Here is a 22,073-nt window from a genome sequence, read left to right as displayed (position 1 = left end):
CCGGGACTGGGCCAGGCACTGTGGTGCGGGGTCTGGTGTGGGATGCGGGCCCCCAGCCTGAGCCGCTGAGCCGCTGAGCCGCGCGCCTGCCCCTCGTTCTTTCTGGAAGGGAGACAAAACGCACAGATACCTTAGAAGTGACCCTGTTTGAAGCCTTCCAGAGCCCGGCGGCCACCGCTACCCTGGACCCAGAACCTTCTCACCCCAAAAGAAAGCTCGTCCCCGTGTCCAGTCAGCTCCGGCCTCCCCAGCCCTCCCATCCCCGTGGAGCCCCTGTCCTGGCCCTGTCCAGTCAGCTCCAGCCTCCCCAGCCCTCCCGTCCCCGTGAGCCCCTGTCCTGGCCGTGTCCAGTCAGCTCCAGCCCTCCCGTCCCCGAGAGCCCCTCTCCTGGCCCTGTCCAGTCAGCTCCAGCCTCCCCAGCCCTCCCGTCCCCGTGAGCCCCTGTCCTGGCCGTGTCCAGTCAGCTCCAGCCCTCCTGTCCCCGTGAGCCCCTGTCCTGGCCCTGTCCAGTCAGCTCCGGCCTCCCCAGCCCTCCCGTCCCCGTGAGCCCCTGTCCTGGCCGTGTCCAGTCAGCTCCAGCCTCCCCAGCCCTCCCGTCCCTGTAAGCCCCTCTCCTGGCCCTGTCCAGTCAGCTCCAGCCTCCCCAGCCCTCCCGTCCCTGTAAGCCCTGTCCTGGCCCTGTCCATCTGTGGAGCCCACGCGGGAGGCCTCTGTGTCTGTCTCCTTGGCCGTGGCGCCCTCAGGGCCGTCCATGCCGTAGCCGTGTCAGAGCCCCGGCCCTGCTCCTGCCGCGTGCTGCTCCCTGTGCCCGCCCACCTGCTGCTGGACCCTGGGGCCATCTTGGCGGAGAGTGGACGAGCGCTGTGCGGAGGTGCATGGCAGGAGGGGAGCGGCCGGGCTGGCGTCTGCGCGTCAGCTCCCACCGGCCCTGCTCACCACCACCCCCAGCACTTGTGCGCCGGGGAGGGCCCCGTGCCGCCTTGTTTTCAAGAGGTCACAGAGAGAGAGGAAGAGACAGAGAGCTTCCATCTGCTGGTTCCCACCCCAGATGGCCACAGCAGCCAGGGCTGGGCCAGGCTGAAGCCGGGAGCCGGGGGCTCCATCCGGTCTCCCCATGGGTGCAGGGGCCCGGCACTCGGGCCATCACCGCTGCTCTCCCAGGTGCTGGAGAGGGAGCTGGGAGCAGGAGCTGGGTGGGAAGTGGAGCGGCCGGGATGCGAACCAGCGCCCATGTGGGAGGCCGGCTCTGCAGGCTACACCCCTGCACCCCCACACACCTGGCCTTGACTCACGTCTCCCGCTCTGGGCTCCCTGGCTGTTGGTCTGACAACGTCCCCAGCAGCGGGGCCCGGGCCGCCCTTGTCCTCCCTGGCTTCCCGGTGGTCACGCTGGCCCTCCGCTCCCCGCTCTGCGGGGCCAGCGCGGACCCACAGGCGTCTGGGGTGACGATTGGCTCCCCCCGGCCTGTGTCCCCTCCCCTCCTTCAGAGGAAGCTGCAGGGTGGGATCTCCCCTGGCAGGACCGGGTCCGGGGGGGGGGGGACGGTGGTGCCACAGCAGGCTCCGCACACGGCTCTGCCCCGTCCTGCGCTGCCTGGCTGGGGAGGGAGGCAGCAGGTGGGGCCCAGCCTGGCCTGCGGGGGGCGCCCCGTGGAGGGGCCTGGGTTGGCCCCGCCCCCGCCCCAGCCCGCAGAGGCCCCAGGGTCGGGGGCGCGCGCCCCCTCAGCCCTGTGCCCGCGCTGCGTGCCCGCGGGCGCGCCCGCCCGCCGCCGCTGTTGACAGCCGTCTGTGGCTGGATTCCGCCCCGTACGGTAATTGTCCTGCCTGCCAGGAATCGCCCTGACTTACCAGGCAGGCATCACTTCCTGAAAGTGAGCCCCGGCCTTAGAGGAAGCAGGCGCGAGGCGAGGCGCGGTGACTAAACCGACATGCAAATGCAGCCCCGGCCGAGCGCCGCGCCCGCCGCCCGCTGATGCCGGCGCGGCCGCCACGCGCCTCCACCATGTCCCAGCTGCAGTTCTGGCTGCAGCCCGCGGCTCTCGACCAGGTAACCGACCCCCGGCCGCCCCGGCCCGCTCTCCTCTGGCAGCCGGCGTGCGTCCGGGATGTCCCAAGACAGCTTTGGGAACTTGCCATGGGGAGCGACCGTCCCGTCCCGGGGAGCTGGGGTGGCGCGGGGGAGGGGGCTTGGCAGCCGCCAGCCCAGCGGGGGGTTCTGCCCGAGTCCCAGCCAGGCGGTGGGGGCTGCTCAGCCCCTGTGGGGCGCCGGGGAGGGCAGGAGGCCAGGTGGGGTCCCCAGGAGCCCGAACTTCTGGGGTCTCGGGTCAGCGTCCGGGCCAGGAGGGGGTGTGTCCACCGCCCCGGGAGGCTGGAGGGGGGAGGTACCCTGCCCTCCCACAGCCTGGGAAGCGGCCTGCAGGTGGGTGTGCAGCGGGGTCGGGGCCCCCGCCTGGGCAGTGACGCTGCCTGGGGAACAGAGGTTGGGGTGGCTGTCTGGGGTGGGGACCGTCGTGGAGTTCAGCTGGTGGCTGCCGGGAGTGAAGTCCTGACGTGTCCTGGGGAGGTATCTGCTGTCACCACCCCCACGACTGAGCCACCCACCTACGACAGGCTGGACGAGGGGCCCCTGGGAGCCCCCCCACCCCCACGACAGCCACCCACCCACGACAGGGCTGGATGAGGGGCCCCTAGGAGCCCCTCCACCCCCACGACTGAGCCACCCACCCATGACAGGCTGGACGAGGGGCCCCTGGCAGCCCCCCCCACCCCCACGACAGCCACCCACCTACGACGGGGCTGGACGAGGGTCCCTGGGAGCCCCCCCACCCCCACGAAGGGGGAGGCCAGTGTGGCAGGAGCAGCCTGCACCACTGGGGTGCATGGGTGGGAGGGGCACCGCCGAGCTGGCTTTGTGGGCGGTTTTAGGGTTTCAGATCTGCAGGGGGGCCTAGACCCTGCCCCCACTGATAATGTCCCTCATTGCCTGTGCCTTTGTTGCCAGCTGGGAGTGGACACGCCTCCCCACACAGTGTCCACGCTGTGGCCGGCCTGCTTCGGGCCCCTGTGGACTGTGGCATTGCTTCTGCAGGGTGCCCCTAGGCCGGCTCATGCCGGACGGGGCAGGAGGCCTGGGGAGGGAGACCGTGGAGCTGTGGGCCCTGGGCGCCGCGTCTGGTTGGGGTGCCTGGTGCTCCCAGGTCGGGGGAGACGCCGTGCCAGGCCCGGGAAGCAGGGGCTCTGTGTGGCGGCCTCCCTCCCCTCACGGCATCGTCACCCCACTGTCGAGCTGGGGAGGTGGCCCAAGGTGGGGCCGCTGCGATGTGACCGTCCTGGCTTCCTGGCCCTGTGGGGCATCCACCCTCGCTGCCTGGTCCCATGCCCGCCCTCCCGCGGCCCCAGGCCTGCCTCCTCTCTGGGGACTGGGGCTCCCTCCCACCAACTGTGAGCGCAGAAGGGGGCAGGGCAGCTGGGCCGGGTGCTGTCCTCAGGACTCTCCGGGGCCTGTGCTGGTTCGCACCAGGTGCCCTCGGCTGCCTCTCCAGGCAAGGGGGCTGGGGGCCCCTCAGGCCCTCTCCCCAGCCCCAGGTAGTCCCAAGGGTGGCTTAGCCTGGGAGACTGGAGCCGCTGGGGGTCTCCAGGGCCTGCTGACCAAGGGCCTTGTGTCCCCCAGCGAAGCCCAGGCTGAGGTGGGGGGCAGGGGGCGCCTTCCTGCTGCCCCAGGGAACGGGGCACTGACCCCCCGTGTCAGGAAGACACTCCCTGCGCTCAGGGCTCAGGACGGGGTCTGGCGATCTGGTGTAGCAGATGGGGGGCCTGGCCAGGGCTCAGGTCCCTGCAAGACAGGCCATCATGGCCACCCGCAGCCCAGGGCTGCCTCGGGGGTCTCTGGTGGGGGTGACGGGCTGGGGAGACAGCAGCTGCCGCAGCTGTGCCTCGTGTTTGAAAGGAGTCGGGCGCAGGCAGGGACCTCCGCCCCCAGCCCCGCAGCACGTGGCCCTGGGGCCTGGCGTCTCACTCCGGGCTCCCTATCCCTTTCTAGAACATTCCTGAGATGTGGCTGTGCTGTGTGGTCCTCACTTGAGGGTGCCCGGCTCAGTGGGCTTAGTGCATTGAGTCTTGCGGCCGTCACCCAACAGCAGCCCTGTCCCCGGGCGCAGGGACCCCGAGCTTCCCCCGTCCTGGCCACGTGGCGTGGCCTCTGTGTCCGCGTCTCTCCCGGGTCCCTCCGTGGGGCAGCCTGGCCCTGCTCCTGGCTGTGTGGTGCTGCCTGTGGGTGTGGACTCCGGCCACCTGGCCTGTCTTCCAGGACCCCTCGTACCTCGAGGACCTCTCCAACGCCTCCATCTTCTCCTCGTCCGTGGACTCCCTGTCGGACATCGCCGACACCCCTGACTTCCTGTCGGTGGACAGCCTCAGCCAGGTGCCCACCATCTGGGATGTGAGCACCCCCTCGTCTGCGCAGGACAAGGTCAGTGCGCCCAGAAGCCGACTGGATGCTGGTTCTCTCCGGGCCTGCTCCCGGCACGGCGTGGGTGGGGGCCGGGGCTGTGCCGGGGCTGTGTGGGCCCTGTCCCGTGGAAGCACACAGGCGTCCGCAGGCCAGGTGGCTGTCAGCCTGCTGGGCCCTGGGCTAGTGCTGGCCGTGCGCCTGTCCAGAGGGTTCCTCCTGCAGGACGTGGGCGGCCGGGGCCAGACTCCGGCCCGTTTCTGGTGGTGGCATCCGGTGGGGAGGCAGGGCCACTACCGGGCCCTGTGAGCTGTGTTGGACGTGCCTGGAGCAGGGCACGTGCCGGCCCTCCGTGGGCACCAGTAGACGCAGGCCCTCGGCACAGGTGGGCGAGGTGGGGGCTTGCGGCCAGCAGGGAGGCAAGAGGCGCCCGGAGCCCGGACGGCCTGCAGTGGACAGGCGGGGGTGCCTGAAACCCAAGGCCCAGCACCCCGGCCCGGCTGGGAATCCTGACTCAGCCTTCCGGGAAACCACACTGCCTCTGTTTGTTTACTTTTGTGTTAACTTGGGGGGAAAAAAAGGTGGAATTTGAGTAGACTTGTAACCTCCCCGTGGGCAGCTCCTCTCCCTGACCTCAGAGGCAGCCGTGCTGGCCGGCCAGAGCGGGCAGACCCCTCTAGGGGCGCCAGCAGGGGGCCGAGGGCCGTGTGGAGGGCAGAGCGCCGCCCACCGGCCGACTCCCCGGATGCCGGCAGCAGCCGGGCTGGGCTGGGCAGGGCTGGGCAGGGCTGGGCGGGGCTGGGGCCAGGAGCTCCGTCCAGGTCCAGCTCTAGGTCCAGCTCCGTCCAGGTCTCCCCTGCAGCCTCCGGGGGCCCGAGCACGGGGTCCCTCGCTGCTCCTTCCAGCGCTCGCATCCTGGAGGTGCAGCCGGGGCCTGCGTGCCTGGGTGTGGCTGACCGCCGAGCCCACGCCCCGCCCCCGTTCTGTCTTCACACTCGCGTGTGTGTGTGTGTGTGTGTGTGTGTGATGGGCTCACCTGGCTGGCAGGAGTTTGTAGGGCTTTTTTTTTTTTTTTTTTTTGAGTGTGGTGTTTTGGAATCACGCAGACCGGCAGGACCCTGCCTGTCCTACCCACGCATCCCAGCCTCAGTGTTGTGGTCTGGACAATGGGTGTGACCGTTGCGGGCCCCAGGGAGTGGGCGTGTCCAGCTGGGCCTTGTGGGTTTGGGTCCCCCAGGTCCTCTGCAGGCTGAGGGTGCCACGTGCCTCGGGCATGCAGACGCGTCCCGGGAGGCCACCACACCCGGTGCCCGGCCTGGAGCCAGTGGGCCGGGGCCGGTGCCTCTGTCCACCTGGGCCGGGCTGGGGTCTGGGATGTGTTGGGTCACTCGTGGTGGGACTCTGCAGCCAGTGCCCGAGCCTACAGGTGGCACGGGCCCCCCACTGCAGCGTCAGGGCCAGCCGGGTGGAGAGGAGGCCCAGTGCCCGGGCGACCGCTGGCGCTGTCACCCCGGGGTGAGCTCGCGCCTGTCCTGAGGTCAGCCCACGCTGCCAGCCCGCACCGGGCCTGGGCGGTGCACGCTGACCTCCCACTGCGCCCCCAGCTGTTCCTGCCCGGCGTGGCCTTTCCCAGCCTGCAGGAGCCGGCACCCTCGCTGCCCAGCACCCCGCTCCTCGTCAGCTACCAGGTGAGCAGGCCAGGTCCCCCGGCCCCCCAGCAGGGGGCGCCTGAGGGCCAGGCAGGACCCCGGCGTCCAGGCCCGGGAGCAGGGGGCGCCTGAGGGCCAGGCAGGACCCCGGCGTCCAGGCCGTGGCCCGTGGGGGGGGGGGGGCGGGGCAGTCCCCTGGACGCGACTCCCTCTCCAGTCGCAGACGCAGCCCGAGGAGGAGGAGGAGGAGGAGGAGGCCGAGGAGCTGGGCCATGCCGAGACCTACGCGGACTACGTGCCCTCCAAGTGTGAGTGGCCCAGGCCCGCGAGCGCGTGGGGAGGGCGTGGCCTCCCGCTCGGCTCTCACGGCCCGCCCCGCCCCTCCCCTCCCCGCAGCCAAGCTCGGGAGGCAGCACCCGGACCGCGTGGTGGAGACCAGCACGCTGTCGAGTGTGCCGCCCCCGGACGTCACCTACTCCCTGGCGCTGCCCGCCTCGGACAGTGGCGCCCTGTCGGCGCTGCAGCTGGAGGCCATCACCTACGCCTGCCAGGTGAGCTGCGCACCGGGGGGGGGGGGGGGGGTGTGCGGCCGCGGCCGCAGGCCCTGACCGCCCCCGACCCCGCAGCAACACGAGGTCCTGCTGCCCAGCGGCCAGCGTGCCGGCTTCCTCATCGGCGACGGCGCCGGCGTGGGCAAGGGCCGCACGGTGGCCGGCATCATCCTGGAGAACCACCTGCGGGGCCGGAAGAAGGCGCTCTGGTGAGGGGGCGGGGCGGGGCGGGGGCCGAGGGGCGGGGCGAGGGGCGGGGCCGGAAGAAGGCGCTCTGGTGAGGGGGCGGGGCGGGGGCCGCGGGGCGGGGCGAGGGCCGTGGGGCGGGGCGGGGAGAAGGCGCTGTGGTGGGCGGGGCGGGAAGAAGGCGCTGTGGTGAGGGGGCGGGGCGGGGGCAGTGGGGCAGGGGCGGGGCGAGGGCCGTGGGGCGGGGCGGGGAGAAGGCGCTGTGGTGGGCGGGGCGGGAAGAAGGCGCTGTGGTGAGGGGGCGGGGCGGGGGCCGCGGGGCGGGGCGAGGGCCGTGGGGCGGGGCGGGGAGAAGGCGCTGTGGTGGGCGGGGCGGGAAGAAGGCGCTGTGGTGAGCGGGGCGGGGCGGGGGCAGTGGGGCAGGGGCGGGGCGAGGGCCATGGGGCGGGGCGGGAAGAAGGCGCTGTGGTGAGCCCTGCCCCACGGGGGCGGGGCCGCGGTCTGAGGGGGGCTGGATGGGGGCCTCCGGGGGAGGGGGCCTTGGGGGCGGGGTGGGGCCTTGGGGGCGGGGACAGGGCGGGGCCTCCTGCCAGACACCGGTTCTGCCCTCCGTTCAGCATCTCCAGTGGGGGCGGTGGGCAGCAGGGATGGGCCGTGGGGGCAGGGCCGGGCCTCCTGCCTGACACCGGCTCTGCCCCAGGTTCAGCGTCTCCAATGACCTCAAGTACGACGCGGAGCGCGACCTGCGGGACATCGAGGCGCCGGGCATCGCGGTGCACGCGCTGAGCAAGGTGGGGGCGTGGGCCGGGGTCGCCTCGGGCAGGCTGCCCCGCCCAGCGCCCCTTATAGGTGGGTAAACGGAGGCCTCCCTGCCCCCTCCCGCACCCCCAGATCAAGTACGGGGACAACACTACCTCAGAGGGCGTCCTGTTCGCCACCTACTCGGCCCTGATCGGGGAGAGCCAGGCCGGCGGCCAGCACCGCACGCGCCTGCGGCAGATCCTCGAGTGGTGCGGCGAGGCCTTCGACGGCGTCGTATCCTGGGCCTCCACGGGGTGGGAGCCCGGGCCCAGCCACGGTTCCCTGTCCCTCCGCCTTCCTGCTCGGGGGCTGGGACTTTGCCCGCCAGGCAGGGGCCTGGGCTGAGGGGCCGCACGCAGGGCCCGAGCGGGGCGTGTCCAGTGCCCGCCCTGCCCGGCACGCCCCCCCGGCCCCAGCCCAGCCACAGCAGCACCGGCCCTGCCTGGCCTGTGGCCGGCTGCAGCCAGGGTGTTTCCTCCGAGGGTCACTGTGGTTGTCAGCGACCCCGGCCCCCGCACCGGTCTCCCCCGGGGGGCGGGGACGTCCCCAGACACTGGAGCTGTCACGCGGGGACTGCCAGGTCCGGAGGCCGCCGCCTCCGTGTCTCGCCTCTGGGGAGGCCCACTTGCTTCCAGAACGTTCCTTAACCCACCCCCGCCCCAGATCATATTTGACGAGTGCCACAAGGCCAAGAACGCCAGCTCCACCAAGATGGGCAAGGCCGTGCTGGACCTGCAGAACAAGCTGCCGCTGGCCAGAGTGGTGTACGCCAGCGCCACAGGTGGGCCCGGGCCGGGGCTGGGCGGGCGGCGTGGCCCCCGCAGGGTCCTGGGTCTGCGCCCCACTTCCCCCGGTCCTGGGGACTCAGCTGGGCCGGGGCAGCTCACGCGGCCAGGCCAGGCCTTCCCAGGCCCCCGTCCCGGCCCCGGGGTCCTGTGCACCTCCCAGACCGCAGCCCCACGGGCAGGGCGGGGAGCTGACGCCGCCCCCCCCCCCCCCCCCGCAGGCGCCTCGGAGCCCCGGAACATGATCTACATGAGCCGCCTGGGCATCTGGGGCGAGGGCACGCCCTTCCGCACCTTCGAGGACTTCCTGCACGCCATCGAGAAGAGGTGGGCGCCCGCGCCGCGCCGCGCCCGGCTGCCCGCGCGGTGGCCCGGGCTCTGTGCGCCCTCACCCCGGCCTCTGCCCTCCGCAGGGGCGTGGGCGCCATGGAGATCGTGGCCATGGACATGAAGGTCAGCGGCATGTACATCGCGCGCCAGCTCAGCTTCTCGGGCGTCACCTTCCGCATCGAGGAGATCCCGCTGCCCCCGGCCTTCGAGCGCGTCTACAACCGCGCGGCCCTGCTGGTGAGCCGGCCTCGGCCGTCTGCTCCCCCGTCCTGCCCGCGTGCTGGGCGGTCCTCTCTCCCACACCCGTGGCGCCCGCCAGCCCCAGCCCTGCCCGCGTGCTGGGCGGTCCTCTCTCCCACACCCGTGGCGCCCGCCAGCCCCAGCCCTGCCCGCGTGCTGGGCGGTCCTCTCTCCCGCACCCGTCGCGCCCGCCAGCCTCAGCCCTGCCCGGCTCCGGCTCCCCCAGGGCCTCCCCTGTGCTCTGTTGACTTCCTGTCCTGGGCCCCTGTGGGTGTAGAGCAGCGGCCCTGGCTGCCCCAGCTCTGTGCCAGGAACACCCCCAGTGCCAGCAGCACACGTGTCCCCAGAAGTCCCCCGGGGTGCAGTCGCCCTGGGAGGCCCGAGACAGGCCAGCACTGCGCAGACACCCAGCCCCTCCCCCGTCATCTGTGCCGCGCCGGCCCCTCCCCCGTGTCTGTGGGCCTGTGCCGCGTCGGCCCCTCCCCGTGTCTGTGGGCCTGTGCTGTGCCATGCCGGCCCCTCCCCGTGTCTGTGGCCCTGTGCCGCGCCGGCCCCTCCCCCGTGTCTGTGGGCCTGTGCTGTGCCGCGCCGGCCCCTCCCCTGTGTCTGTGGCCCTGTGCCGCGCCGGCCCCTCCCCCTGTCATGTGTGGGCCTGTGCTGTGCCGCGCTCACTGTCTTTGGGCCCTGGCTGTGCTGGTGCGGGAAGGGCACTGTGCTGCCCACGGCACAGGCGCCCCCGTGTGCCCTGGGCCGTGGGCAGGCGTGGGCGCGGCCAGCTCAGTCTGCACCGTGCCGTGCCTTGCAGTGGGCCGAGGCCCTGGCCGTGTTCCAGCAGGCGGCCGACTGGATCGGCCTGGAGTCGCGCAAGTCCCTGTGGGGCCAGTTCTGGTCGGCCCACCAGCGCTTCTTCAAGTACCTGTGCATCGCCGCCAAGGTGCGCCGGCTGGTGGAGCTGGCGCGCGAGGAGCTGGCCCGCGACAAGGTGGGCTGCGCAGGCCCTGAGCGCCCGCCGCCACAGACCAGCCCGGGGCAGGACCCAGCCCCGCTCACGCACCCCCCCCCACCCCCTCCCCGCAGTGCGTGGTCATCGGGCTGCAGTCCACGGGCGAGGCGCGCACGCGTGAGGTGCTGGACGAGAACGACGGGCACTTGGACTGCTTCGTCTCCGCTGCCGAGTGAGTGGCGTGGTGGGCACGGCCAGCAGGGTTCCCCAAGTGCCTGGGGAGACCCCACTGTGGGGGCCAGAGCTGGGGGCCGGGGGCGGGGCCTCAGGAGGCTGCTGGGTGTCCACCCCCCGCCGGGTCAGCAGGCCCACTCCCTGCCTGCTGCCCGGGCTGCCCGCTCCCACCCCACCCCCACCCGGGGTTTGGCCTCATCCTCTGGAGGTGGGCAGTGGAAGAGCTGAGGGGGCCTGTGGTGCCCAGCCCTCTGGTGCCCAGCCGGCACCCTGCTCCCTTGGTGCCCACCCCCCCAGTGCCCATCCCCCTGGCACGCACCCCCCTGGCGCCCTGCTGGTGCCCTGCCCCCCGGATCCCAGCCCCCTGGTGCCCACCCCCCTGGTGCCCTGCTGGCGCCCTGCTCCCCTGGTGCCCAGCCCCCCGGTGCCCTCCCCCCCCACCCCGTGCCCAGCTCCAAGCCCCGCCCTCTGAGCACCGGAGGCCCCGCCCTCCCCGGCACAAACCCTGCTCTCCCTGGCAGGGGCGTCTTCCTGTCACTCATTCAGAAGCACTTCCCCTCCGCCAAGCGCCGCCGGGACCGCGGAGCGGGGGCCAAGAGGAAACGTGAGCACCCGGCTGCCCCCACCCAAGCCTGGGGGTCCTGGCCCTGCTGCCCTCTGACCCTCGCCAGACAGGCGTGGGCTCCACAGTGGGGGGCCTGTGCAGACCCCAGCCCCACAGGGAAGTCCCCAGGGACAGGGAGCGCCGGCAGCCTGCGGGGAGGGAACCCCGGGGACCCGGGAGGGCGACAGAGTCACGGACACCCTGGCCCAGGTCCCCGCGGGGCCCGGCACTCTGCCATCAGGCCCGGGCCCAGGAACCCCCCTCCCCAGCCAGAGGGTCCTGTGGGCTGAGTGACCTCCCCAGCCGTCCTGCTGCCCCGAGGTGACCCGGCCCCCTCCTGGCAGGGCGGCCGCGGGGCCGCGGGGCCAAGGCTCCCCGGCTGGCGCTGGAGGCGGGCGGCGTGATCCGGATCAGTGACGACAGCAGCACGGAGTCGGACGCCGGGCTGGACAGCGACTTCCACTCCTCCCCGGAGTCCCTGGTGGACGACGATGTGGTCCTCGTGGACGCCGTCGGGCCCCCTGCCGACGACCGAGGTGCGGGCTGGCCGGCCGGGTCGGGGTGCGGGCCTGCGGCCTGGGGCCCGGCTCCTGCCCCCGGTCTGCGGGTGGGCAGGCCTCCCCGCCCACCTGAGCGGGAGGTGATGCCGCAAGGCCGCCCACTTGCGGAGAAGCAGGCTCGGGGCAGAGCCAGGCAGTGTCCCCAGGCTGCTGGGTCCCCGTGTGTGGCCCCGGGCACCCAGAGAGCGCAGCCTGCCGCCCAGGCCTCTCGTCCAGCTCGCCGTCCCTCGGGCCAGCCCTGCCCCTCCAGAGGCCACACGGCCAGGCGGGGCTGAGTGCCATCCCACCTGCTCCCCGCAGGCCCCCTGTGCCCCCTGCAGAGGGACCCCCAGGGCCCCGGCCCCCTGGAGCGGGTGGAGCGGCTGAAGCAGGACCTGCTGGCCAAGGTGCGGGCGCTGGGCCCGGAGCTGCCGGTCAACACCCTGGACGAGCTCATCGACCAGCTCGGGGGCCCCGAGCGCGTGGCCGAGGTGAGTGCGGGCGCCGGGGCTTCCCACTGCCGCCTCGCGCCTGTCGGAACAGGGGGCCGAGACCTGGGGGGGCCCCGAGCGCGTGGCCGAGGTGAGTGCGGGCGCCGGGGCTTCCTGTGTCAGAACAGGGGGCTGACCACCTGGGGGGGGCCCAGTGCCGGCCCAGGGTCTGGCAGCCCCCGCGCAGCTGGGCGCCCCCGGGTGCAGCCCGGCCCTCACGCCCCGCCCCCACAGATGACCGGCAGGAAGGGCCGGGTCGTGTCCCGGCCTGACGGCACCGTGGTCTTCGAGTCGCGGGCGGAGCAGGGCCTGTCCATCGACCACGTCAACCTCAGAGAAAAGCAGCGCTTCATGAGCGGCGAGAAGGTGCGGGGCCTCCTGGGCTGCAGGGGCCAGGGAGGGGGCCAGGGGGGGCCGGAGAGGGGGCCAGGGGCCGGGGGGGCCGGGGAGGGGGCCTGGGGGCTGCCCTGTGCCCCAGGGGCTGGGGAGGGGGCCGAGGGGGGCCGGGGAGGGGGCCGAGGGGGGCCGGGGAGGGGGGCCGGGGGGCCGGAGAGGGGGCCTGGGGGCTGCCCTGTGCCCTGGGGGCTGGGGAGGGGGGCCAGGGGCTGGGGAGGGGGCCGAGGGGGGCCGGGGAGGGGGGCCGTGGGCTGGGGAGGGGGGCCGGGGGGCGCGGCTGCCTCGCTGACCCCGCCCCGCCCCAGCTGGTCGCCATCATCTCGGAGGCGTCCAGCTCCGGCGTGTCCCTGCAAGCCGACCGCCGGGTCCTGAACCAGCGCCGCCGCGTGCACATGACCCTGGAGCTGCCCTGGAGCGCCGACCGGGCCATCCAGCAGTTCGGTGAGCCTGGCCCCCCAAGGCCAGCCCACCCCCGCGCCGTCCCCTGGCCGGGCCCTGACAGCCCCTCTGCCCGCAGGCCGCACCCACCGCTCCAACCAGGTCTCGGCGCCCGAGTACGTGTTCCTCATCTCGGGGCTGGCCGGTGAGCGCAGGTTCGCCTCCATCGTGGCCAAGCGCCTGGAGAGCCTGGTGAGCGGGGTGGGGGGGTGGGGGGGTGGGGAGGGGCCCAGGAGGGGGGGTGAGGGGGTGGGGGCCCAAGAGGGGGGGCCAGCAGGGGGGGGCCAGGAGGGGGGCCCAGGAGGGGGGGCCAGGAGGGTCCCCGCTGGCCATGGGGGGCCAGGCCCAGGCAGCATGCGGCGCCCCTCCCCACCCAGGGCGCCCTGACCCACGGAGACCGCCGGGCCACGGAGTCGCGCGACCTGAGCAAGTACAACTTCGAGAACAAGGTGCGCTGGTGGGCGTGGGCGGGGCCGCGGGGCCCCCCTGGGCCGGCCCCTGCTCATGCCGCCTGCACCCCCAGTACGGAGCCCGGGCCCTCAGCTGCGTCCTGACCACCATCCTGAACCAGGCGGACAACAAGGTGCCCCTGCCCCAGGGCTACCCCGGAGGGGCCGCCGCCTTCTTCCGGGGTGAGCGGGGCCTGCGCGGGCGCTCTGGGGGCGGCGGGGGTCTGCGGTTGGGAGAGCCCACCCTGTACGCCGGTGGCTGACCCTGGGAGGGTGTCTCGGGGGCCCTGGGAGCTCCTGGTGTCGGGGCAAAGCTGGGGTCCCTGGAACGGGGAGGAGGGGGCTGGGACCCCAACGTGAGCCCCCTCCCCCAGACATGAAGCAGGGGCTGCTGTCTGTCGGCATCGGCGGGCGAGAGCTGCGGTCGGGCTGCCTGGACGTGGAGAGAGGTCAGTGCGCGCGCACTCACGCACACACGCACACGCGCGCGGGAGGCGGGTGGGGGGGGCTGCCCAGGCTCACCCCGCCCCTCCCCAGACTGCTCCATCACCAAGTTCCTGAACCGCATCCTGGGCCTGGAGGTGCACAAGCAGAACGCGCTGTTCCAGTACTTCTCCGACACTTTCGAGCACCTCATCCAGCTGGACCGCAAGGAGGGGAAGTACGACCTGGGCATCCTGGGTGAGCGCCGCCCCGCCTCGCGCCGCCCCGCCCCGGCCCCCGCCCCGGCCCGCCCCTTCCCCAGCCTGCCTACCCGGCCCCCTGCCCCAGCCTGCCTGCCCGCCCCGGCCCAGGCCCGGCCCCGCCACACCTTCCCCAGCCCGCCCGCCCCGCCCCGCCTCCGGCCTCCGCCCCGCCGCCATCCCAGCCCCGCCCCGGCCCGCCTGTCCTGCCCACCCCCTGCCCCGCCCCGCGCCCCAGCCCGCCTGCCTCGCCTCCGGCCCCGCCCCCAGCCCCGCCCCGCCCCTCCTGTCCTGCCCACCCTGGCCCCGCCCACCCTTTCCCCAGCCCGCCCGCCCCGCCCCGCCCTGCCTCCGGCCTCCGGCCCCGCCCCCGCCCCGCCCCGCCCGCCTGTCCTGCCCACCCCCTGCCCCGTCCAGGCCCGCCCCCGCCCCGCCCCGCGCCCTGGTGGCCCAGGCTGTGTGCCGGGAAGGCTTTACTCCTAAGAGCTGGCAGAGTCTGCCGGCCTCGGAGAGCAGGAGCTGGGCTCAGCGGGCGTGGGGGACCCGCACCCCACTCGGGCACCCGGGTTTGAGCCCACCCACCTGGGAGACCTGGGTCGGGTTCCAGCCCTCCCTGGCGTCTGAGCAGTGGCCAGTGGGTGGGGGCTCAGTGGCCGCGGTGCCCAGAGCCTGGCGCTGTGTGGCGCCCTCTGCCGGGACCCCCAGGGCCTACGTGGGCAGGTGGGCACTCACGCCCCGCCCCACCTCTCCGCAGACCTGGCTCCCGGGGTCGACGAGATCTACGAGGAGAGCCAGCAGGTGTTCCTGGCCCCCGGGCACCCGCAGGACGGGCAGGTGATCTTCTACAAGGTGAGAGGCCGCCAGCCCCGCCCCACCCTCTGCCCCCGCCCACCCCCGCTAACACCGCGCTGTCCGGCAGATCAGCGTGGACCGCGGCCTCAAGTGGGAGGAGGCCTTGGCCAAGTCGCTGGAGCTGACCGGGCCCTATGACGGCTTCTACCTGTCCTACAAGGTGGCAGCCCCTTCCGCGCACCCACGCAGTGCAGGGGCGGGGCCGGAGCGTGGGCGGGGCCAGGGTGTGGGCGGGACCGCGGAGCCCCCACATGCAGGGGCGGGACGGAGCGTGGCGGGGCCCCCAATGCAGGGGCGGGGCTAGGGCACGGGGGGCCATCCCGCATGCAGGGGCGGGGCCGCGGAGCCCCGCCCTTCTCACCGCCCCCTCCGCAGGTCCGCGGCAGCCGGCCGAGCTGCCTCCTGGCCGAGCAGGGCCGCGGCAAGCACTTCACCGTGTACAAGCCCAACATCGGCCGGCAGAGCCAGCCGGAGACCCTGGACGGGCTCTGCCGCAAGTTCCACCGGGTAGGGGTGCGGCCGCCGGCCCCGGGCGCCCCGACGCCCCGACGCCCCGCCCAGGCCGGGCGGCCGCGCTCACCGGGCTCTCGGCCCCGCAGGTGCCCGCCGAGGAGGCCAGGGAGCACTGGGAGAGCGGCTACGCCTTCTCGCTGACGCACTGCAGCCACACGGCGTGGTGAGCGGGCGGGGGGCGCGGGCGCGGGCGCGGGCGCGGGCGCGGGCGCGGGCGGGGGGGGGGGCGGGCCGGCCGGGACCTCGCGCTCAGCCCCCGCCGCCGCAGGAACCAGCACTGCCGCCTGGTGCAGGAGGGCAAGGACTGCGCGCAGGGCCTGCGGCTGCGCCACCACTACGTGCTGTGCGGAGCGCTGCTGCGCGTGTGGGGCCGCGTGGCCGCCGTCATGGCCGACGTCAGCAGCAGCAGCTACCTGCAGGTCGTGCGCCTCAGGACCAAGGACCAGAAGAAGCAAGTGGGTGAGTGCCGGCGGCGGGCCCGCCCTGCCCGCGCGCGCGCCCCGCGCCCTGACCGCCGCGCCCGCCCGCCCCTCCCCCGCAGGCATCAAGATCCCCGAGGGCTGCGTGCGCCGCGTGCTGCAGGAGCTGCGGCTCATGGACGCCGACGTCCGGCGCAGGAGCGCGCGCGCGCCCCCGCCGCGGCCGGAGCTGCCCTGCGGCGCGGGCGAGGTGCTGGACCTGACCTACAGCCCGCCGCGCCGCGCGCCCCCGCCGCCGCCCCTCGCGCCCGCCGACCCCGCCGGCGCGGCGCCCGCGGCCCGGCCGAGCGCCAGAGCGTCATCCGCTTCAGCCCGCCTTCCCCAGCCCCTAGCGGCGCCGCGGGCGCGGCCCCTCGCAGTGCCTTCCGCCCCGCCGCCCCGCGCGCCGCCGCCGCGCCCCGCTCAGGACGGCCCGAGCTCCGGGGGCGGGGCGCTCCAGGAGCTGGCAACTCAGGAAGCCCCAGGTGCTCGGCCCCGCGCGTCCGCGCCGGGGCCCGTGGGGCAGACCCCCGTGTATGCAACCCCCTCCCCTGCTCCCTAAGTTATTGCCTGCTCGCCTCCCCCGGCTGCGGCCGGGCCGGCGCGCCTGTATTTATAATGAACTCTAATGTATATATGTAACTTTTTTAAATATATGTGCCTTTTGCCTACACCCCCCGGTGTCCACTGGCTCCTCTGGCCCCCTGCGTGGGGCTGCCCGGCTCAGGCCCTCCGCGGAAGCCCCGCCCCCAGGACCTCTCCTGCCCCTGCCCTCCAGCCGGGCCAGGCGCGGGCACTCCAGCCCCCCTGACCGCTGGTCCTGGGCTCGAGCAGCTGCCTCCTGGGGGGGGGGGGGGCGGGGCTGGCCCGGCGCGGGTCTCCCCAGGACCTGAGAGGGATTAGGGATTAGCCCGGGATCAGCCCTCCCCCACCACAACGCAGCAGCGGGTTTCCATGTTTTATTCCCACAAGGCAGCAGGGTGGGGGCGCGCGCCGGGCCCGGCGGCCCGGGACCTTCCTCCGGCGGGTGCACGCGGTCCTCGGGGCTGCCTCACCAGCGGGCTGGTTTGCAGGCAGACCGTCATGGGTGCCGGGCGGAAGGCTTGGGCGCGGGCGGGCGCGGGCGGGGCGCTTGTGGGGCTAGAGATAGCAGGGCAGGTCCTTCTCGATCACCTGTGGGGGGCACAGCGCCGTCAGGGTGGTCCCGGCCCCGCCCCCAGCCCCGCCCCGGGCACCACCAGGGCCTCCTCCATAGGTTCACAGCGCCGTCAGGGTGGTCCCGGCCCCGCCCCCAGCCCCGCCCCGGGCAGCCCCCCCCCCCCCGCACCTACCAGGGGCTCCTCCATGGGCCCGTACCGCTTCACCACGCAGCCGTTCTTGTCGATGAGGAACTGCGGGGGCACAGAGTGTGGGACAGGGCCCAGGCGCTCCCCCCCACCACGCCCGACACAGCCCCTCCGTCCCCTCCGTCCCCCCCCCCCCCCCCCCCCCGTACCTTGGTGAAGTTCCACTGATGGCACTGTGGGAGGCAGAGGCAGGTGTCAGGGGCTGCCCGGCCGGGCTCCCCAGCGGGACCCTGACCCCCCACCCAGCCCCAGGTCCACTCACTCCCCAGCAGGCCCCTGCCCCACTCCAGGGCCCCCCCACCCCCAGGGCCCCATCCCACCCCCAGGTCCACTCACTCCCCAGCAGGCCCCTGTCCCCCCAGCCCCCTGTCCACTCACTCCCCAGCAGGCCCCTGCCCCACTCCAGGGCCCCATCCCACCCCCCAGGGCCCCATCCCACCCCCAGGTCCACTCACTCCCAGCAGGCCCCTGTCCCCCCGGCCCCCGTCCACTCACTTCCCCAGCATGCCCCTGTCCCCCCGTCCCCCTGTCCCCCGGCCCCCGTCCACTCACTTCCCCAGCATGCCCCTGACCCCCCCCGTCCCCCTGTCCCCCCAGCCCCCGTCCACTCACTTCCCCAGCATGCCCCTGTCCCCCTCCGTCCCCCTGTCCCCCGGCCCCCGTCCACTCACTTCCCCAGCATGCCCCTGTCCCCCCGTCCCCCCGGCCCCTGTCCACTCACTTCCCCAGCATGCCCCTGTCCCCGTCCACTCACTTCCCCAGCATGCCCCCGGCCCCCGTCCACTCACTTCCCCAGCATGCCCCTATCCCCCGTCCACTCACTTCCCCAGCATGCCCTGTCCCCCCGGCCCCCGTCCACTCACTTCCCCAGCATGCCCCTGTCTCCCCGTCCACTCACTTCCCCAGCATGCCCCTGTCCCCCGTCCACTCACTTCCCCAGCATGCCCCTGTCCCCCTGTCCACTCACTTCCCCAGCATGCCCCTGTCCCCCCGTCCACTCACTTCCCCAGCATGCCCCTGTCCCCCCGTCCACTCACTTCCCCAGCATGCCCCTGTCCCCCGTCCACTCACTTCCCCAGCATGCCCCCGGCCCCCGTCCACTCACTTCCCCAGCATGCCCCTGTCCCCCGTCCACTCACTTCCCCAGCATGCCCCTGTCCCCCCGGCCCCCGTCCACTCACTTCCCCAGCATGCCCCTGTCTCCCCGTCCACTCACTTCCCCAGCATGCCCCTGTCCCCCGGCCCCCGGCCACTCACTTCCCCAGCATGCCCCTGATCCCCGTCCACTCACTTCCCCAGCATGCCCCTGTCCCCCGTCCACTCACTTCCCCAGCATGCCCCTGTCCCCCCGTCCACTCACTTCCCCAGCATGCCCCTGTCCCCCGGCCCCGTCCACTCACTTCCCCAGCAGGCCCCTGTCCCCCGTCCACTCACTTCCCCAGCAGGCCCCGGCCCCGTCCACTCACTTCCCCAGCATGCCCCTGTCCCCCGGCCCCGTCCACTCACTTCCCCAGCATGCCCCTGATCCCCGTCCACTCACTTCCCCAGCATGCCCCTGTCCCCCCGTCCACTCACTTCCCCAGCATGCCCCTGTCCCCCCGTCCACTCACTTCCCCAGCATGCCCCTGTCCCCCGTCCACTCACTTCCCCAGCATGCCCCTGTCCCCCGGCCCCGTCCACTCACTTCCCCAGCAGGCCCCTGTCCCCCGTCCACTCACTTCCCCAGCAGGCCCCGGCCCCGTCCACTCACTTCCCCAGCATGCCCCTGTCCCCCGGCCCCGTCCACTCACTTCCCCAGCATGCCCCTGTCCCCCGGCCCCGTCCACTCACTTCCCCAGCAGGCCCCTGTCCCCCGTCCACTCACTTCCCCAGCAGGCCCCGGCCCCGTCCACTCACTTCCCCAGCATGCCCCTGTCCCCCGGCCCCGTCCACTCACTTCCCCAGCATGCCCCTGTCCCCCCGTCCACTCACTTCCCAGCATGCCCCTGTCCCCCGTCCACTCACTTCCCCAGCATGCCCCCGGCCCCCGTCCACTCACTTCCCCAGCATGCCCCTGTCCCCCGTCCACTCACTTCCCCAGCATGCCCCTGTCCCCCCGGCCCCCGTCCACTCACTTCCCCAGCATGCCCCTGTCTCCCCGTCCACTCACTTCCCCAGCATGCCCCTGTCCCCCGGCCCCGTCCACTCACTTCCCCAGCATGCCCCTGTCCCCCGTCCACTCACTTCCCCAGCAGGCCCCGGCCCTTGGGCTGCACTTTCATCCACTTCCACAGCGGGTGGGCGTCGTCGCCGTTCACGCAGATCTTGCTGTACATATCGAACTTGACGTTGTAGCCGGCGGCGAACTCTTTGATCTCTGCGTTACTCCCTGGCTCCTGCGGGGGGGGGGGGAGTGAGTGGGGAGGGGCCCAGGCACCCCCGGGGCCCCCACCCTCGCCCAGGCGCCCCCGGCACGCACCTGCCTCCCGAACTGGTTGCAGGGAAAGGCCAGGATGCGTAAGCCACACTCAGCGTAGCGCGCGTGCAGGTCGACCAGCTGAGTGTAGTTCACGTCGGTTTTGCCTCATTGGGAGGCCACGTGGTGACGATGCACACGAAGCCCCTGGAGGCGCGGGGCGCGGTCAGGCGGGTCGGGCCCCTGCCTCCCCCTCGGCCCCGCGCCCGCGCCCCGCGCCCACCCGCACCCACCGGTACTTGTCCAGGCAAACCATGCGCCCGTCGATGTCCTTGGCGGAGAACTCGTGCATAGAGGCGCGCGCAGCGCCAGTCGTCCCGGGACGCGCACTGCAAGGCAAGGGGGGTGTCAGTGGTCGTGGCGCCCGGCGGGGCGGGGCCGCCCCCCGCCTCAGGTCCCCGAGGGAAGAAGGGAGCCCGGGGGGGCCGGGCGACGGCGCCCTGGGGCACGGGAAAGGTCACGGCCGCTCCTGCAGTGCGCACGCGCCCGCGTCCCCAGCGGACTCCGAGGCCGGCGCAGGGCTCGGGGCCCCAGAGGCACCGGGACGGCGGGGGAGGGGGGCCTGCGCACACCGGGTCCACAAGCTCCACACAGCCCCCGCACTCCGTCACTGGCGCCGTCGACCGAGGCCTGGAAGCACAGGGTTCCACCGGCCGCGGGCGCGCACGAGGGCGCCGGCACGCGGGGGCCCTGCGCCTGCGCCTGCACCGCCGCCGCCGCCGCCGCCGGGGGGCTTGGTTTTGGCGCCGGCGGCGGTTCCGCCCGGGCACCGGGCCTGCTGCCTGCAGCGCCCTGGGGAGCCGGCGGCTGCGCGGCCCATGCCCGCCTTCTGCGGGCGCGCCAGGGCCACCGGGCGTTGCGCCGGGGACAAAGGCCGTCGCCAGGGCGACCACCGCCCACTGTGACGCCGCCGAGCGGGCCCCGGGGCGGGCAGGGGAAGGGACGGAGGGGGGGAGGGGTGGCCCCGCCTGGGCTCGTGACCCTGGGCACCCAGCCCAGCGGCCGCTCCCCCGCCCACCCGCTGCCCTGGCGCACGGCCCCTCGCGATGCACCCGGGGCCCCCAACGGCCCATTCCGCGCCCGGTCAGGCTGCGGAGCCCCGACCTCGGCCCCGATCCGCCGGGCGAGCGACCCAGCGTGGTCACCGCGTCCGCGCCGAGCCCCGGTGGGGGTGGGTGGGCGTATCCGTGGCCGGACGGCCCCTCGTCTGAGGTCGCCCCGGCCCTTGGGTCCCTCGCGACGTGGTCACGCGTCCGCCCCAACGGCCCCCGGGCAGCCGCGGCGCCGCGGCGCTCACCATCGTGCCCGCCAGGCCGGGCGCAGCCAGGGCTCCGCACAGCAGCGCCGGCTTCAGCAGGCGACTCAGACGGCCGAGAATCATCGCGCTGGCGGGGCCTAGGGAGCCAGCGGCTCCTCCCCTCGCCGAGCCGACCAATGGACGTGCGCCGGCGCGCCTCGCCTCCCCGCCCTCGGCCACGCCCACACGCGCTTTCATTGGCCGGCCGGCGGGCCCCGCAGACGCGCGGCAGCGCCAGCCAATGGGAAGCCGGGGTGAGGGGCGGCTCGGGGCCTGGGGCGGGTCTGAGGGGGTTGTTGTTGTCAAGGACTGCGCATGCTCGTCGACGGACCGACGGCCGCGTCCACGCGAGCGCCGCGTTGCGGGTTGCGGACAGTTACCCGCGCGGCCGTCCGCAGCGAGCCGAGCTGAGGCCCCGCTGTGGGAACTCGGGCCGCGGGACCCCAGCCCCTGGAGAACGGGGCGAGGGGCTTGGCTTCTCAGTGGAAATGAAACCCCGCGGAGGCTCCGGGCCCAGCGCGGCCCGTGGGCGTTGTGGCTTCGGCTTCCGTGTCGGTGACACGTTGAAAACGGTTCCCCGCTTACCGTTTAGCCAGGCCCCGCGGCTATGCGGCCTCCGCCCGGCGAACCGCGGCCGCGAGGGTGGTCCCGCGAGCTCTGGCCCTGGCCTTGACCCCGGCCCAGCATCGGGCGCCCGTGCTTCCGACACCCTGCGCCCTGGCCCCTGGTCCCCCTGGGTGCCCGTGCTTCCGGGACCCTGCGCCCTGGCCCTGGCCCTGGTCCCCCTGGGTGCCCGTGCTTCCGGGACCCTGCGCCCTGGCCCTGGTCCCCCTGGGCGCCCGTGCTTCCGGGACCCTGCGCCTTGGCCCTGGCCCGACCCTGGCCCCCCGGACGCCCATGCTTCCGGGACCCTGTGCCCTGGCCCTGGCCCCCCAGACGCCCGTGCTTCCGGGACCCTGCGCCCTGGCCCTGGCCCTGGCCCCCCGGGCGCCCGTGCTTCCGGGACCCTGTGCCCTGGCCCTGGCCATGCCCCCTGGGTGCTCGTGCTTCCGGGACCCCGCGCCCTGACCCTGGCCCTGGTCCCCCTGGGCGCCCGTGCTTCCGGGACCCTGCGCCCTGGCCCTGGCCCCGGCCCCCCAGACGCCCGTGCTTCCGGGACCCTGCGCCCTGACCCTGGCCCTGGTCCCCCTGGACGCCTGTGCTTCCGGGACCCTGCGCCCTGACCCTGGCCCTGGTCCCCTGGACGCCCATGCTTCCGGGACCCTGCGCCCTGGCCCTGGTCCCCCTGGACGCCCGTGCTTCCGGGACCCTGCGCCCTGGCCCTGGCCCTGGCCCCCCGGGGCGAGTCCAGACCTTGGCCCGCCCTGCCCAGCGCCCGTTATCTCCC

The 22,073-nt window shown here is 74.1% G+C and overlaps 2 protein-coding genes across 9 annotated transcripts in view; one reads left to right on the top strand and one right to left on the bottom strand.

Moving 5' to 3' along the window:
* Nucleotides 1-16,261, top strand: part of SBNO2 (strawberry notch homolog 2) — a 37,450-nt gene extending 21,189 nt beyond the window's left edge. For 4 of the 8 annotated variants that reach the window (XM_089315213.1, XM_089315214.1, XM_089315215.1 and 1 more), the window contains exons 5-32: nucleotides 4,306-4,467; nucleotides 6,051-6,134; nucleotides 6,313-6,403; nucleotides 6,492-6,646; nucleotides 6,722-6,855; nucleotides 7,533-7,623; nucleotides 7,724-7,867; nucleotides 8,297-8,414; nucleotides 8,640-8,745; nucleotides 8,832-8,985; nucleotides 9,794-9,970; nucleotides 10,066-10,163; nucleotides 10,687-10,769; nucleotides 11,114-11,305; nucleotides 11,630-11,799; nucleotides 12,034-12,165; nucleotides 12,501-12,636; nucleotides 12,713-12,825; nucleotides 13,011-13,082; nucleotides 13,157-13,265; nucleotides 13,457-13,531; nucleotides 13,620-13,763; nucleotides 14,520-14,614; nucleotides 14,685-14,777; nucleotides 14,993-15,124; nucleotides 15,217-15,293; nucleotides 15,384-15,589; nucleotides 15,672-16,261. In XM_089315213.1, coding sequence (XP_089171339.1) covers nucleotides 4,306-4,467; nucleotides 6,051-6,134; nucleotides 6,313-6,403; nucleotides 6,492-6,646; nucleotides 6,722-6,855; nucleotides 7,533-7,623; nucleotides 7,724-7,867; nucleotides 8,297-8,414; nucleotides 8,640-8,745; nucleotides 8,832-8,985; nucleotides 9,794-9,970; nucleotides 10,066-10,163; nucleotides 10,687-10,769; nucleotides 11,114-11,305; nucleotides 11,630-11,799; nucleotides 12,034-12,165; nucleotides 12,501-12,636; nucleotides 12,713-12,825; nucleotides 13,011-13,082; nucleotides 13,157-13,265; nucleotides 13,457-13,531; nucleotides 13,620-13,763; nucleotides 14,520-14,614; nucleotides 14,685-14,777; nucleotides 14,993-15,124; nucleotides 15,217-15,293; nucleotides 15,384-15,589; nucleotides 15,672-16,150 — 3,822 coding nt within the window. In that variant the 3' untranslated portion in view covers nucleotides 16,151-16,261. Of the gene's footprint in view, nucleotides 1-1,910; nucleotides 2,047-4,305; nucleotides 4,468-6,050; nucleotides 6,135-6,312; nucleotides 6,404-6,491; nucleotides 6,647-6,721; nucleotides 6,856-7,532; nucleotides 7,624-7,723; nucleotides 7,868-8,296; nucleotides 8,415-8,639; nucleotides 8,746-8,831; nucleotides 8,986-9,793; nucleotides 9,971-10,065; nucleotides 10,164-10,686; nucleotides 10,770-11,113; nucleotides 11,306-11,629; nucleotides 11,891-12,033; nucleotides 12,166-12,500; nucleotides 12,637-12,712; nucleotides 12,826-13,010; nucleotides 13,083-13,156; nucleotides 13,266-13,456; nucleotides 13,532-13,619; nucleotides 13,764-14,519; nucleotides 14,615-14,684; nucleotides 14,778-14,992; nucleotides 15,125-15,216; nucleotides 15,294-15,383; nucleotides 15,590-15,671 lie in introns of those variants that run through there. The other 4 variants (XM_089315218.1, XM_089315217.1, XM_051840285.3 and 1 more) reach the window with 4 other exon arrangements.
* Nucleotides 16,262-16,534: 273 nt separating this feature from the next.
* GPX4 (glutathione peroxidase 4) lies at nucleotides 16,535-20,776 on the bottom strand. Its single transcript, XM_089315219.1, is given in 9 exon segments — nucleotides 16,535-16,761; nucleotides 16,920-16,979; nucleotides 17,084-17,107; nucleotides 19,154-19,309; nucleotides 19,393-19,514; nucleotides 19,517-19,536; nucleotides 19,623-19,687; nucleotides 19,689-19,718; nucleotides 20,687-20,776. Coding segments are annotated over 9 exon segments (594 nt in total). The 5' UTR covers nucleotides 20,771-20,776; the 3' UTR covers nucleotides 16,535-16,728.
* Nucleotides 20,777-22,073: the final 1,297 nt, after the last annotated feature.

This window comes from Oryctolagus cuniculus, chromosome 16 (assembly GCF_051225735.1).
Source record: "Oryctolagus cuniculus isolate XC-2025 breed Fujian yellow rabbit chromosome 16, ASM5122573v1, whole genome shotgun sequence".
Lineage (NCBI taxonomy): Eukaryota > Metazoa > Chordata > Mammalia > Lagomorpha > Leporidae > Oryctolagus > Oryctolagus cuniculus.
Note: the sequence above shows the minus strand (reverse complement) of the source record. Positions and strands in the feature narration are given on the sequence as shown.